The 15062-nt window shown below is 41.6% G+C and overlaps 1 protein-coding gene across 5 annotated transcripts in view; it reads right to left on the reverse strand.

The window, feature by feature from the left end:
* Tp63 (tumor protein p63) overlaps positions 1–15062 on the reverse strand; it is a 200967-nt gene that overhangs the window by 63109 nt on the left and 122796 nt on the right. For all 5 annotated transcript variants that reach the window (XM_050160016.1, XM_050160015.1, XM_050160017.1 and 2 more), the window contains exon 4: positions 7370–7624. In XM_050160016.1, coding sequence (XP_050015973.1) covers positions 7370–7624 — 255 coding nt within the window. The remainder of the gene's footprint in view (positions 1–7369; positions 7625–15062) is intronic.

Raw genomic sequence — 15062 nt, forward strand, 5'->3', positions numbered from 1 at the left:
AATTCTCTAATGATAAGAGCAAAAACAAATAAAATACTTCATGCAAGTCCAGAGCATACGACCAGGGTTTTTATAAGATAAAATTTTATAGACATGAGAAAGTGGGAAGGATAGATTCTATAAGAAAAAAATAAACACTGCAAAGGTATTGCCTTGTTACATGGAATAAGATTTCAATCTCTATGTCCCTTAAGAGGGACACTTAATGAAATAAGGCTGATAGTAACTGATAGCTTCTACCTTAGAGGCTTGCAGCCATTTTATTCAGAATTCAAATAACCTTCTCTTGTCTTTGTCAACACATTGCACAGGATGGAAAGTTAGCCTGGCTACTAGTTTTGTTTGGCTTATAGTATTTTATGGGAAGATATTACTGTCAGTTAAAGATCTGGAGGTGTTACATGCAAATCAGAGTCTCTAGTTTCTCTTTAATTGTTTAATGATAGGCCTCACTTCTCCTAAGACTGCCAGCTTGGACTAAAAAACAGAGGACCCCGCAGGCATGGTGTGTCAACCCATTTCCGTGCACTCTTTGCACTAGTCTTCCTGGCACCAACATCTCAAAGCTCTCTCCTCTGGGGTAGTCCACTGTTAGTCAAGCACTCCACTGAATGTCAAGCTTCAGGTGTCTGACTCTTGATCTTGAAAATGCATCATTCATATCATTTATCGTGATGGCATCATCAAGATTGTCTCCATTCTAGCCCAGAAGTCCAGGAAGGCAGGGAAACGGCACCCAAAGTGGTTAGGGATCCCTATTGAACTCAGTTGGCCACTGTCAGGGACGACTAATGAAGGAGAAGAAAGTCAGGAGGATGAGGCAGAGAGAAGGTGGGGAAAAAGGGAGGGTGAAAGGAACAAAAGGAAAAGAAAGAATAAGAGGGAAAGAAAAAAACAAGGGAAGTGTTGGGTATTCTTGTTTGTAGTAGTAAAAGTGATAATTAAAAAATATTTTTTTTGCATCAATGGTCCTTATTACATCTACAGTAAATCAATAACTCATTAGTGTGCTCGATGTACAGAAAGATGTGCTTACATCTTTATCACGGACAATTTATAGAACAGCTTTGCCAAGAACTAAAAATAACCTTGTTATGGGCTACCAATTTCTTTCTTGTTTCAGCAATAAAACCTAACTGTCACTTAACTGTGAGACTATGCTAAGGCTGAATTAAGGCTTAAACTTTGAGGGTTGGAGTGAATTGGTGTGTGGAGGTGGGGGAGCGAGAGAAAGAGTGACAAAGAGAGAAACAGAAGCCAACAGATAGACAGAGTGTTAAAGAGACAGAACTAGAGAGAGAGAGAGGGAGAGGGAGACAGAGACAAAGAGAGAGCGTGCTAGGAATCGAACCCAGAACCTTGTGAGTGCCAACCCTGTACTCCATTACTGAGGTGACGCTCCAGTCCAGAAATATTTCTGCAAATCACAGACCACATGGAGAAGTTTATCATGTGCTTTGATGGGCTAGCCACAGAGTCTGCATTCCAGAGGGCCATGCAACAGGCCGGCTTGCATTTGATTTCTGCAGAGCTGGCTGCCTTTTTTTGAAAGTCTTACATTACAGGTAACCTGATGACAGGGAGTGGGCCACAGGCACGCATCACAGCCTGCCTGGCTCCCACTGAGACTGAGGCTCAATAGCTAGGATCAATGGAACTCTCCAGGGAACTCGCTGTTCCCTTTTCAAACTCCAGCCTCCCTAATCTCCCCACTGGCTCTAGGCAGATTCTTCAAAGCTCTGGACATAACTGGAACCCAGTATGATTAGGAAGAGCAAGGGAAGAATGCTGTCCACAAACCACAGGGCCACATCCATGGGTGGCTCACGGTAAGGCTCAGGACTGGGATCTGGCTCAACACTAACCACAAACAAGGTGTCCTTAAATTTACTAAGGACCTACCGTGTGTCCCACATTGTCCTTTGTCTAGATTAGGGTTTCTACCTAGTAAGTCTTGCAAATCTATAATGAAAGAAGGACACAAAAACCCAAGTGATTCTCCTCCCCAGAACAATATCATTCCTCACCTCAGTTGGAAAATAGTTAAGAAAAACAAACAAACAAAAAATTAGAGAATAAACTAACCTGAGAATACACACAGAGAACTATCTGCTCTGTTGTAGGCTGCTAATTAAATAAATAATATGACAGCTGTAAAGCGGTGTGACTGAGGTCAGTCATCAGAGGCAGCTTGGGTCAGTCTGTGGATGGCAACCTCACTGCTGCAGTCAGGAGAAAGAAAACCCTCTGCCTGCAGAGGCAGGCTTCCTTCCGCTCATTGTCAGCGTTCATGGGATGCTTTCTTCTCTGTACCACTAGTATATGGCCGCCATCTAGCATTCTGATGTGCACCTATGCCTCGCTTTACTGAGCTAGTGCCCTGCTGTGCAGTGTTTCAGTGAGAGCCACACGTCTGAAGAGAAGTCAACAGCAATGTCTTCAATAAGTAGCATGCACTGCTTCCCTGACCGTACAGAGAAGAAAAACAACATCCCAACATATAAAATAAAATTAAAGGTAATAAATAAGTGTGTTAAATCACAAAGTTTTGTAAGTAGAAAGGGCCCACGCCTGTGCTGGCAAGGCGAGACTGTTTCAGCCTGGCAAGCTGAAGAAGCAAGATAGCCAATAGCTGTCGGCGTTCAGAAAAGCCTGTTTCCATGGTGTGTCCTCTGCCGTGTACTTGGATAGTGGATAAGTCTATAGTCCTTTGGGGCTGAAACATGCATGCTAATATCTACAAATCATCAAAAAAATAATGGAGACTCTCTTCTTATTTTTTTAAATTATTATCCGTTATGTAACTTCACCCTCAGCAAAACTGCAATAAACTTGCAATACAAAAAGACTCAAATTCAACTTACAAATTCAAACCCAGCCAAATTAGACTTGATGAACACATGTGTGCCTATGACTAACCGAGCACTATTAGGTACATTTACTCATCTTGTACTCTTTACAACCAAGTCTTGATACCCATGCATGTGAGCAAAGAAAGTAAGTCTCAGAGAGGGTGAGTCTGAGGGTAAGTCCACACGCTACCAGTGGGTTGCAGAGATGAAATCTGTGCTTGCGTTTCTTGACATCTTCTAAGTACCATTGTTTCTTATACCCTGTGGCTGATGAGTCTCAGATCAAACGCTGGGCCATTCACGCATTATTAAGTAACAGGCCTCTCTAACAGGGCTCAATTTAATTGTGGAGATAAGAAAGTCTGAAACAAAACCTCAAACTTGTAGTTGACAGGTGTATATGTGTATGCAAAATAGAGCAGAGGAACCTATTATCACACTTAATTTCCTTGGGAGAAATTATACATATATACTATATAGAGTATATTCAGCATACCATGTATAATATATATTCTTCCAAAACTAGAACAATAGCCCCTCCAGCTATTTAAAGCAGAAGTAGTGAAGGTGCCTGTTCCCATGCTCTGAGCATCTTAGTTAGAGGCTGGGAGTGTTTCTGAGACAAAACCCAGAAGACTTTGGAGGAAGAACAACATGACGAGTTGATACAATGCAGATGCTCAGGGAAACATCTTATTAAAGAGTCACTGGAAGGACTGAAAGTGTGGTCTCCACTAATGACACCTGCTTCTTCTGCTTGGGTTTGTGGGAGATCCTAGCATCTTATATAGAATAAATTGCTTGAAATGCATAGGTGCCTAGGGTGTAAGTGTTCTGTAACACAGTCCAAAATACTCTCTGCTAGCTGATCATCAGGGTACTAAAGGACAGCACTACAGGACACAGGGGCATCAGCCAGCTCTACAGGACACAGGCCTGCTCCTGTCAGTTGGAGAAAGTGGCAGTCTGGATAGCATAGGAAGGATACTATCTGGAGGGAGGGCCATGCGACAGGATTCATCTTGTGATTTCTTTATTGAGGATTCCCATTTTAAAATTGGGGGTAAAAGACTTAGTCATGGGGCAAAAATAAGACAAATACTTATGTAACTCTTCTTCGGGGCTGGAGAGATGACTCAGCAGTTAAGAGCCCTGACTTCTTGTCCAGAGGACCTGGGTTCAATACCCAGCACCCACATGGCAGTGCAAAAACTGTAATTCCAGTTCCAGGGGTTCCAATATCCTCACAGACATCCATGCAGGCAGAACATGAATGAACATAAAATAAAAGTCAGTAATTCTTCTTTATGATGCAAAGCCTGTGCATGATACAAGAATATGTAACTTGGGGCTGGAGAGATGGCTCAGTGGTTAAGAGTGCCGTCTGCTCTTCCAGAGGTCCTGAGTTCAATTCCCAGCAACCACATGGTGGCTCCAAACCATCTGTAATGAGATCTGGCGCCCTCCTCTGGCATTTGGGTATACATGGAGGCAGAAAGTTGTATACATAATAAATAAATATATCTTTAAAAAAAAAAAGAATATGTAACTTGGCCCAATAATTAGATGCTGCTATATACAAAGCGTGGATATCACTAACTAAGAAATGTTGTCCTTATAGATGGTTACCTCAGGTACCCGACAAGGACTCCAGTGACCTAGAGTTTTGAAGAGATGCCTGTGACTTTGAAATAAGTCTGCTTGAGAGTGAAAAATTAAATATAATAAAACTATAGTTAGTGTGTGCAATACACTAGTGGGACTGTTATTCTATAGAGAGCATTGACAACTAAACAGAGTCATTCAAGAGATGTCAAACTGTCTGGCAAGTTCCGCTTCTGCATGGCAGACAGTGGACATGCTGAGAACCTAGTCATCTCTAAAGCTTTCTGTTCTGATTATTAGTACTGTCACCTCATCTCTGACAGCACTGTCACCATCTTTGTCCTCACCAAAGCATTATGAAACTCCAGATGGCTGAAGTGATTTGGCTAAGGCCACACTGCCACCCAAGCTTTCTAGCTCTCACCCAGATCTCTAAAACCTAAGTGCTTATATATTTTTCCTGTATGGGTTTCTGATACTGCTATCATAGCAAGGATATTTTATCAGTGTGTATTTCCAAATCTATGTTTTCTGAATCTATGCTTTAAGCAGGGGAACTCCAATGCTTTTTGTGAGATGATTTGTTTCTTTGAGGGAAGGTCCTTGATAGTGGGTGGCTAGGGTTTGTGTTGAACGTCCAAGTGGGTCTTGAGCTTATTGAGAAAGGAGTGTTGGGCAGAGGGAGAATGGAGGCAGGCTGGTTTAAAGCATCTGCCCCAAGCATTGCTTCCAGAACTTGAGAAGGGAAGCGATAGTCATTTGGTGGTCGCAACATGCCCTTTATGCCCTCAAAAAGCAGACCCAGGACTTAGTAACCAGTCAAGTAATGGTTGCTTCTGAGGCTCGCGAATACCGTCTTCCACGTCCCACTCTATGTTCACATGTCTTTGTAAAAAGGTCACTGTCCTGGAGGATAGCAGACCATCACTGGGAAATTCCAGTGCATTCTGAAGGCCACTCCAGGTTTGTAAATAAAACGAGATAAAGAACTGTGACACAACTGACAAGCAAGACACGCAGGGAAGATCACGTGTTAATCTGGCTCTTACATCCATGGTTGAAATATGAGCCATCACAGAATCGCTTCTCAGACCATGAAAGGAGAGCACTGAAGTAAGATGAATTTGTAGACAATTTAGGGACTTCCCACTTGAGAAGCCACAAAAAGTCAACCTATACTCCACAGAAGGAGGCAGATCTTAGAAGCAGCCCAGATTAAACTTAAACAAACTTAAACAATATCACTTCACTTAATCTGCATATTCTCCACGTTTCCACCCAGCAGGATGATGTAATAAATCCATGCTATTGGCTACACAAATGAGAGGGAAAAGGCAAGGACCAGATGCAAGATGATGCCAGGAAGTAGTGTGATGACTGTAGACAATCCTTGAACTCCACTCACCTGGGTGAAGGCAGGCAGTCAACTGGGTACCATCTATAGGATAAAGGTAGCAGTACTTTCTAGAGAGTTGGGCTTCATAGAGTGGCAAAGAAGTGGCCAAGCTCTAAAAATGCTTTTCAGTAGAATAATCATTTTTTAGAAGATTCTCATAAATAGTAAATTGTTTGATAAATCTGCACACCTCTATGGTTGGCATCCTTTGGTTAAACTAGTTCAAACCAGTTCTGTAGGAGTCTTCCTTTATGTACTAAAGCCATTATTAATGTTAGCCTGTAGTACAAGATAAAACTGAAAAGTGGGATAAACATTCTTCTACTTCTCCCCCTAGGGCCTCACATACAGGCCCAGTCTTTTAGCAATGGGCTATACTCTCTGTTATCTACTTCCTTTAGACTGGGTCTCATGAAGCTGCTCAGCCTGGCCTCATACTCTCTGCGTAGCCCAGGAAAGGAGCCGAACTGCAAGTCTCCTGCTTGAGCTTCATGAGCAGTTGCAACTACAGGCCTGCATCACCATCCCTAGGTCTTTTTATTCCTTGATTTGGGGACATGTATGGAAGGCCAACCATTAGAAAACTTGTATTCACAACATATGGGAAGCTAGGTTCTTCAACATTTGAAATCAGGATTCCTTTACACTGACTCAGGGCCCTAAATAGTGGTTTTTGATGGGGGAATAGACATTGTAAACTAAGTAAGTATATACATACCAACAAATTATGACCCTTGATATAGAGTCTACATGAACAAGCACATTGGTCATAGGAAATGATGTTTATTGCTTTAAATGGTTGCATTGTTTTTGTTAATCACTTCCTTTTTAAGGTTGTTTTTAAACTGATTTTATTGAGCTATACATTTCTATGCTTCCCTGCCTTCCTCTCCCCTCCCCTTCAACCCTCTTCAATGGTCCCATGCTCCTAATTTACTCAGGAGATCTGGTCTTTTTCTGCTTCCCTTGTAGATAAGACCCATGCATTTCTCTCTTAAGATCCTCATTGTTGTTTAGGTTCTCTGGGACTGTGAGCTGTAGGCTGGCTTTCTTTGCTTTATGTCTAAAAGCCACTTATGACTGAGTACATATGACATTTGTCTTTTTGCGTCTGGGTTACCTCACTCAAAATGATGTTTTCTAGATCCATCCATTTGCCTACTAATCACTTCTTACACATCTCCATCTTTTGCAGAGAGGAGATTGGTGGACACACGGCACACTCTGGAAGCTGTCCATATTCTAGGACTATGCTATTTCTTGTCGCAACACTTTCCATTGTCCTGAAACTGCATACAGAGTACCCCTCAGGAGAAGTACTGGTTACAACTAGAACATTTGGTTGCCAGGCTAGGCCAGGTTTTTGCATTGACTATCACCCACACGCTCCATAAGTGTTAACTAAGCAAAGACAATTTTTCCCTCATTAGATGAGTAATATATAAACTTGGAAGAGAGAAAAAACTCCTGGGATCTGATGAAGACCGATCTGGGTGTGGAGGTGAGGTGCGCTTACCGTCCAGGTGGCCGACTTGGCGGTGCTTGACTGCTGGAAGGACACATCGAAGCTGTGTGGGCCTGGATAGTCTGTGTTGGAAGGGATGGCAGGGGATGGAGAGAGGGCATCAAAGGTGGAGCTGGGCTGTGCGTAGGGCGAGGGTGCCGTCACGCTGTTTTGTGCATGGTCTGTGTTGTAGGGGCTGGTAGATGACGAGCCATTCTGAATCTGCTGGTCCATGCTGTTCAGGAGCCCCAGGTTCGTGTACTGTGGCTGCAAGGACACCCACACACCCCGATGTTAGTCGTGTAAGCCACAGCTCATTGCTCAATAGAATAATAAAATAAATAAACAAAAAGCATCATTTGGTGTACTTTGTGAAAAAGTGGATATAAGATCCCAAACACTTCATAACAAGTAAAGCCAGCCATCCCTGGTAGAAGGAAATATCCAATACAGCTGGGTTAGTGTTGGAAGATGGAATTTATGCTTATCCAAAACAGGTACAAAGCGCCCAGGGCACAGTACTGTTTAAACATTATTTGAAATAAATGCTGTCTGCATTTATTGCTTTCTTAAAAAAAGCCACATACAATATTCACAAGGAAAAGCGACCAACTGATAGATTTTAGGAGTTGAGCATCAAATTATTGTAAATATAGGGCAAATTTTCTTTTTAGCATTAAATCTAAATTTATTTGCATTAAATCTAAATTTATTTGACAACCACGTCAGTTCTCAGTGAGATGTTTATGGAATTTGCCAAAATCTTCTTATTTACCTGCAAAACAACTTTCTCATTACCAGAGAGGGGAAGTGATTTACCCAAGCACTGCCCACCAGACCGAGTAGAAGTTCTGTAGCAGCCTTAAGTCAGCTGGCAGTGACAGCTTCCCTTAACCAGAGTTATACTCAGCCTGTCTCCTGCGGGGTCACTGGCTTGTGGGGCTTGTGGCACAGTATCTCTTGGGGGAGAACTAATGAAAAGGAAGAGAACCCCCTCCCAGTCCACTGGTGCATATTCTTAAAAAAAAAACAAGGAGGTTAGTATTTCAATAGGAATATAATCTCAAGAGACCCAGGCTATGGAATATGAGGAAGAACTAAAAAATATTTTAAAATATTAAAAAAGAAAAAAAGAAGGAAGAAAGAAGAAACGAGGACTTGAATTTTGTTTTCCATTTCAAACTTTAATAACATGATAACGTGATTTTATCCAACTTAATTCTGTCCCAGGAGGCACTAAATGGGCTCCGTCATTCCATTCAGTCCAAAGAGCATCTGCCTCAAGGCCCAGCCGCACACCCAAGCGATTACATTCATGGGCTCACATTCCACTACTGAATGCCGCCTCCCTTTCGCTCTGTAAAGAACCATTAATCTATTTACACTTAGCCCCACGCTGACAAGAGCAGCTGCTGTCTCCTCTTCTCTCCCTCTGACTTGGGCAGCTCCTACCCCTCCCTTCCTCGACCTCCCTTCCAGACAGGTGTGCTGTGGCTAAGCTACAGGTAGACACCTAGGGGAGAAAAATAAATAAATAAGACCCAAAGAGGTACAAAGGTGTCTATGCCTTGCTGAACTAAAGCTTTTAGGTACCAGGCCGGAGGCCACGGTTTGGGAAGGGAATTGAAGAAATCTTATTTGTGTTTAGTTAAGGGTCAGTATACAAAGCACTCTAGAAAGGCCTGTAGGGATCAGATAATGCTGGCAAGGACGCGTGCTTCCCTATAGCAGGACAATTAGGGAGGCAGTGGTCCCTGACCAGAAGGAAAGAGAAGCTAGCCGAACACTTTCTCGCAGGCAGTAAATGACCGCTGTCGCCCCCTCTCCCTGCCCCTCCGGCTACACAGCAGAAACAGCAGCTAATTGTGGGCTTGGAGGAGAACAAAGAACCGCCGGCCCTTTGAATTCCCACCCCCCCCTCCAAATACAGAGAAGGAAAAAAGTTGGGGGCCCCAAAGTTTTAAAAGCCAGTAAGCAAACACATCAATTCTCCGAGGACTTAAGCAAAAGTCAAATTCCTTTTACAGAGGCATCTCAAAGGCAAGCCCTGCCCTGGCTGCAAGGCTGAACACAGTTGACACCGAAGAAGAAACTTCCAAAGAAGAGTCTTCCACAACTCTCTGAGAGTCCGGTAGCTGCTGACAGATCTGCTTTGGATGCCCTGCTAAGTTCTACGCAGCTGAGTAAAATCCTAGACTAGAAATGACTAGAAACAGCATGATTTGTTCTGACGAATTCCTTAATATACACAATATAAACCAAAAGTTCTCAGTATTGAGTAGACTTTATAAATAGGAGATAAATAAATATAAAGTAGACTTTATAAATAGCAATAAAAAGGAGAAAATCACTTCAATTTAAATTCCTCCCAAATTATGCTTTAAAAAGAAATCAATCCAAGTACTGTACTCAATTGTCTCATGTTTTAAAGAAATTATAAATCCAGCACTTCTTATTGTGGGCTTAGATGAGAACAAAGAAACACATCTTTGACTATTTCTAATATCTATAAAGGGAAATGAATAAACATGGGACGCAGTAAAAACATATACGGGGAAGCCCTCCTTGGACACATTTATTACGTTGTTGGGAGTCAGTAAGTCGACAGCCACAGGAAATAGCTCTATAGAAGTTGAATTTGAAGTATCCAGTATTTAAACGAGTTCTCGCTTGCTTACTTCTAACCAATGCCCAATAGCTTTCTGGAGATGCTCCCTGTAGGCCTCAAATGGGAAGTTTTCACTTCACTGCCCTTAATCCTAATAGAGATCATCACTCATTGAAGCTGGTGGGAGAAGCATCATTCTCTAGCAAAGTGAAGCTGGTGGAGGAAACAGTACTACCCCCCTCTTTACTCTTGGCAATACTGTGACCACACAGAGGAGCAAGGACTTATGCTAGAATGCTAATTGGTTATTGATGATGACAAGGAGGCATATCAAACACTAGAATGTGACATTTGTCCATCAGACACGAACACTGCCCTGGGAAGAATCAAGACAAAGGGTCTTGATCTCGGGATATCAAGGTGAGCTGCAGGTTCACTCATACACAGAAAGAATGGATGCCCAAGTTATGCCCTGTCCTGTCACATCTGACAGAAAAGGCAGACTTCTTTTCAGAAAGCATGAACACAGAAACGGGCACAATTTGTCTGTGACTTACTACACTCCTTATAAAACAAGACAATTGATTTCCTCTGACTTTAGCCAGTTGGTTAATTTTCTGTAGAAGTTACTTGAAATAAAAGACTCCCTGACTGGACCCGAAATATCAGCCACACTTCTCCTGAAGCTTCTTCACATCCAACAGAGATCAGTTGATCTTCGCACTGAGAGGATGAAGCACAGAGGACCCACAAGGCTAGACTACACTCTTGGATGTCATAGAACACCCTTAGAATGTTGGGGAGCCCAGATATGGTTGTGACAAAAATAGGGGTTCCCCATAGATAAAAATCTGTTTGCTTTCCTCAGGAGCAAAGAACATGTACAATTGTCAGTTACCAAATATAAGGGAGAGCATTGCCTTTGCCCCCCCCCCTTCCGTGTAAGTTCTGCATGCTCCAGCTGACCACACCCATTCCTCTGCCACTGGACATCAGAATTAAGACAGCACCAGAGGAGACTAGATTTTCACTGTATGAGTTTTCAAAATGTCTTAAGAGCACAACCCTTGTACCCTCATTTTATTTTTTTCTTTCCTCAATTATGGTCTTGTGGCCACTTTAGATTTTGAACATGTTATGTACCTGGATTTTCTTTTTATGAGCTCAAAATATAATGTTTTGATAATGTTGCTACAAATAAAGTCCTTCTTAAATACCTGAATTTATAGCCATTTGAAGGTCAAAATTTATCATCTTCCTATACAAAATTAACACCAATAAAGTACCAAATCAAGTTATTTGGACACTGCCTTGCAAATGGGGCTTAAGTAAAACTTGTGTATATAAAAAAAATAATCTCTCCCCACAAATTCATCACTAAAAGGCAAATATACCAATCTCTCCTTCTTGAATATTGCTGTCTATGTTGGGTATGTTGAGATCATGTGGAAAAATAACTAGCATTTCATCTGGAAAAGTATTTTTGGCTCTTGACTGTCTGTTAGGTAAGGCCAGGGGATTAGACAGCCTCAGCACTTCTCATGTTTCTCCTCGGATTTTAGAAGTGTAACAGAGCTCTCAGGCTGGTGGCATGGGATTAAGACCTGGCACTACCAGCAATGTGCTCTTCCCCCGGGGTGAGGAAGGTGAGCAAAATTTGACCCCAGTTTCCTAGGGCTCAGAATCTACATAAAACCATGAAGACAATGGAAGGACAACACCAGTTCTCACATCCTTGTAGCCCCGCTGCGATGTGATTTTTAAAATAGTGTTATGATCCTACTTTCACAGCAGGTTCATCAAATCATCATTTTGTCTTTGTTAAGATTTGCCTGGTCAAACCTAAAAAAAAAACGATCTTTTTCAGTGGCACAGTCAGTTTCCTCAGTGGGTAGATAGAGTCTTTGGCCTCAGGCTTAATGGCTGGGTCTCTGAGAGCCTTCCATGGCTCCCTTGAGAAAAGAAAACAGTTTCTTCATGGCCTTGCTTTATAAAGTATCCATTCCCTTACATGTTAGCACACAGACAGCATTTTCATCCACGAATATTAGCAGGGTAGAGATTTTCAACAAGCGCTGCCCGAGGGAGAAATGCTTGTCATTTTTAAGTCTTCCACCACCTGTCCCCATTCAGAAAATGATGGTTTGTTTTATGCTAGAATTGAACATAATTAACTTCAAACATGCTGTTTGAGGTCAAGAAAATATTTATAGAAGAATGTTGAATTAGATCAACATCTTTTTACCTTAAATGTGTAGGTACTATGATCTTTTCTGAAAACAGTATTTTATTAAGCATAAGGTATTTTTCTTCTTTTGTTTGTTACATAGTCATAAAATGAGAGTTCCCGGGAACAAATGTACCCATTCATACAATGAACAAAATGCAAGAAGAAAGTATTAAAACAAAACCAAATCTAAGTATAGGCAGAATGCTTACTAGACTATTTTATCATAAAGTTTTGAGAGTCTTAGAAAACAAAGTTGCTATGACTTATGACAGATGTCTGTAAGAAATCCATGAACAGTTGAGACAAACAGATTAAAGTTTGCTGATCAAGGGGACAAGGATGTCAACCAATGCTACACAGAGTTTTGGAAGGCAGAATATGTTGACGATAAAACATAGCTAAAGAGAAGTGTAAAAAGTTCAGTTAAGGAAGAGTGAAAATTTAATTCAAGGACTTTATTGAGTACCCACTCTAGTAACCAGGACAGAAATACAAACCACGAGGAATCTCAATTCAGATACCATTATACACCAAGAAAATGGAGGCACGATGGAAAGTAGAAATATATACTTTTAATTCATGCTGTAATTATTGACACATTAGAGAAAGATATCAGAGCTTCGGTTTGTTCAACCTGGCAGCTACTCATTAAAATAAAGGCAAAAAAGTATGTTTATTTATGGCCATTTTCTCCTATTTTCCTCTCTAAGGGCATCATCAGTCTAGAGTAATCATGTATTTTGCTAGCTCTATTTACACATACAGTAATGTTGGGAAAAGACAATATACACTAGTAAAGATCTTTAGTGTGAGCTAGTCCATCTACATGGAAAATACAATCCAGCAACCGCCATACTCGACAACAATTTCAGTTCATTTGCTTTGTCTATATCAGCAGCCAAGACACAAAACAACGGGGCGATTTCATTGTGGTAGATGCACAGCTCATGACGACATGATGCAGAAGATACTTATTTCAATAAAATAATGATGAATGTCCAAAATAACCTCCCCAAAATGTGACATATGTTTAGTATTCATATGCAAGGCTCTCTGTGGAAAGATATTAGCTATTATTGATGTTAATATTCCTATTAAGTCTTCAGCTGGGCCTTTACGGTATTCAACCACGTTGTACTTTTTGCCCGTGTGTCCTCATAGATACCACATTTTATGTTTTTTATAGCTGAGGGAACTTAAACTCAATAGATTAAATAGTACCAAGAGTCACAATGCGATACTAGAGAAGTGATTCCTCTGATTAGCCCTTCATTCTGAGCACCTATGACAAGAATGGAACTGTCTACCTGGAATTCCCATCTGAAAGGTGCTTTCAAGGAAAGCACTTCTTTCATATAGCTAAAGGTTTCCCGCCTGCCCAATAAGCTACTTCTTGTTCTCAGGATTCTTCTACTTAATCTATAATTCCAAAAAGAACCCCAACTCCCTGAGATTCCACAGAAAACACATTGCAAATCTCTTCATGACACTCTTAGACTCTTCAAGGTGAGCCCCTTGAGAAGACCCGTATTGTTTTACAAAAAAAAAAAAAAAAAAAAATGGTCCCTCTTTAAATTGACCTTGGAGGTAGTGTCACTAAAACTCCCCTTTGGCAAATGGCCTTTCCTTCAACTTTTCAAAAGCAAACTCCTGCTTCAGTATTCAATTTTCTGTTTCCATGTCCTCTGCTTACGCCTCATCTCACTGCCCAGACAGATGACTTCCCTGCTGCTTCCCATTTTCATAACCTTTCCCCTCGCTGCTGCATAATTATCCCTTCAACTGTCGTCAGGAATACTGTAAACACTGGTCTGCTCTGCCAGACAAGAACCTTAGGTGAGATCATATGAGTTGCAGTCAGTGACAATTCCCTGCTACTTGGGAAAGTGTCTGGGGCACGGTAGATGTCAGGAATCTGTTAAGAAATACATAGAAAATCCTTCGACTACCAATCACATTCAAAATGTCTTTCCTTTATCCAGCACAACAAAGCCATGTTGGTACATCCTGAAGTAGCTCTGCATGCACACTACATTCCCCTCAGCACTCAACTGTCAATTGAACAATACAGGGCATCTCCCAGAACCTCTGTGACCCTTGCTTTGTCTTCTTCATGCTCGTGGGAGGCGGGAATCGGGCTTTGAGCTTCAGCGTTGGTGGGAACCTATAGTAGAATAGCCAGAATTGTCACTTCTGATGCAATGAGTAATAGCTGGTGGCTCACACCTAGCTGATGAGCTTACTGAGGAGCCTCTACTTCCTTAAAGTGAACACATAGTCACTTCTGTGCCAAGGCAGGGATCTTTCACCTGATGGTCTAGACTTTCTTCTCAATGCAAGTGCGTCAGCAAGAAGAGTCGCCGTCTTGATGGCCTCACTATTCTTTACGTCTTGATGGCCTCACTATTATTTACTTCTCCTAAAGGCAATTATGGGCAAACATAAGTTCTTTTGAAAAGAAGCCACTTAGAAATAAGTCTTAGCTTCTAATACATAGGTCATAGACTTGGCCCCGTCCTGTCTGACCTATTCAATTTTCTACCCAGTAGTCAGAATTCTGTTCAGAATAATAACATGATTAATGACTTACAAGTGTAAGTTTTGAGGAATCAAGACTTTGGTATATCAAGCTTATAAAGTGTTTCGTGGGAATGATCTAAATTTATGACCACGTTCCAGACTCTGTAATGTACACCCAGAGGCCTCCACAGCAGCCTTTCCTTAAAAGGTATGTGCTGAAACAGAAGAAAGCAGTGTGCTCCTGGAGTCTTCACCTCACTCCATTTCTGTTTCCTTGTCTTTGCAGTGCCGGGGATCAAAACTGGGGTCTCTCCTCCACGAGGCCCATGTTCTGCTGCTGTGCTCTG

This window comes from Alexandromys fortis, unplaced genomic scaffold (assembly GCF_014885135.2).
Source record: "Alexandromys fortis isolate MF-2015 unplaced genomic scaffold, M_Fortis_MF-2015_v1.1 scaffold_100_3062768_6864082, whole genome shotgun sequence".
NCBI classification, from domain to species: Eukaryota; Metazoa; Chordata; class Mammalia; order Rodentia; family Cricetidae; genus Alexandromys; species Alexandromys fortis.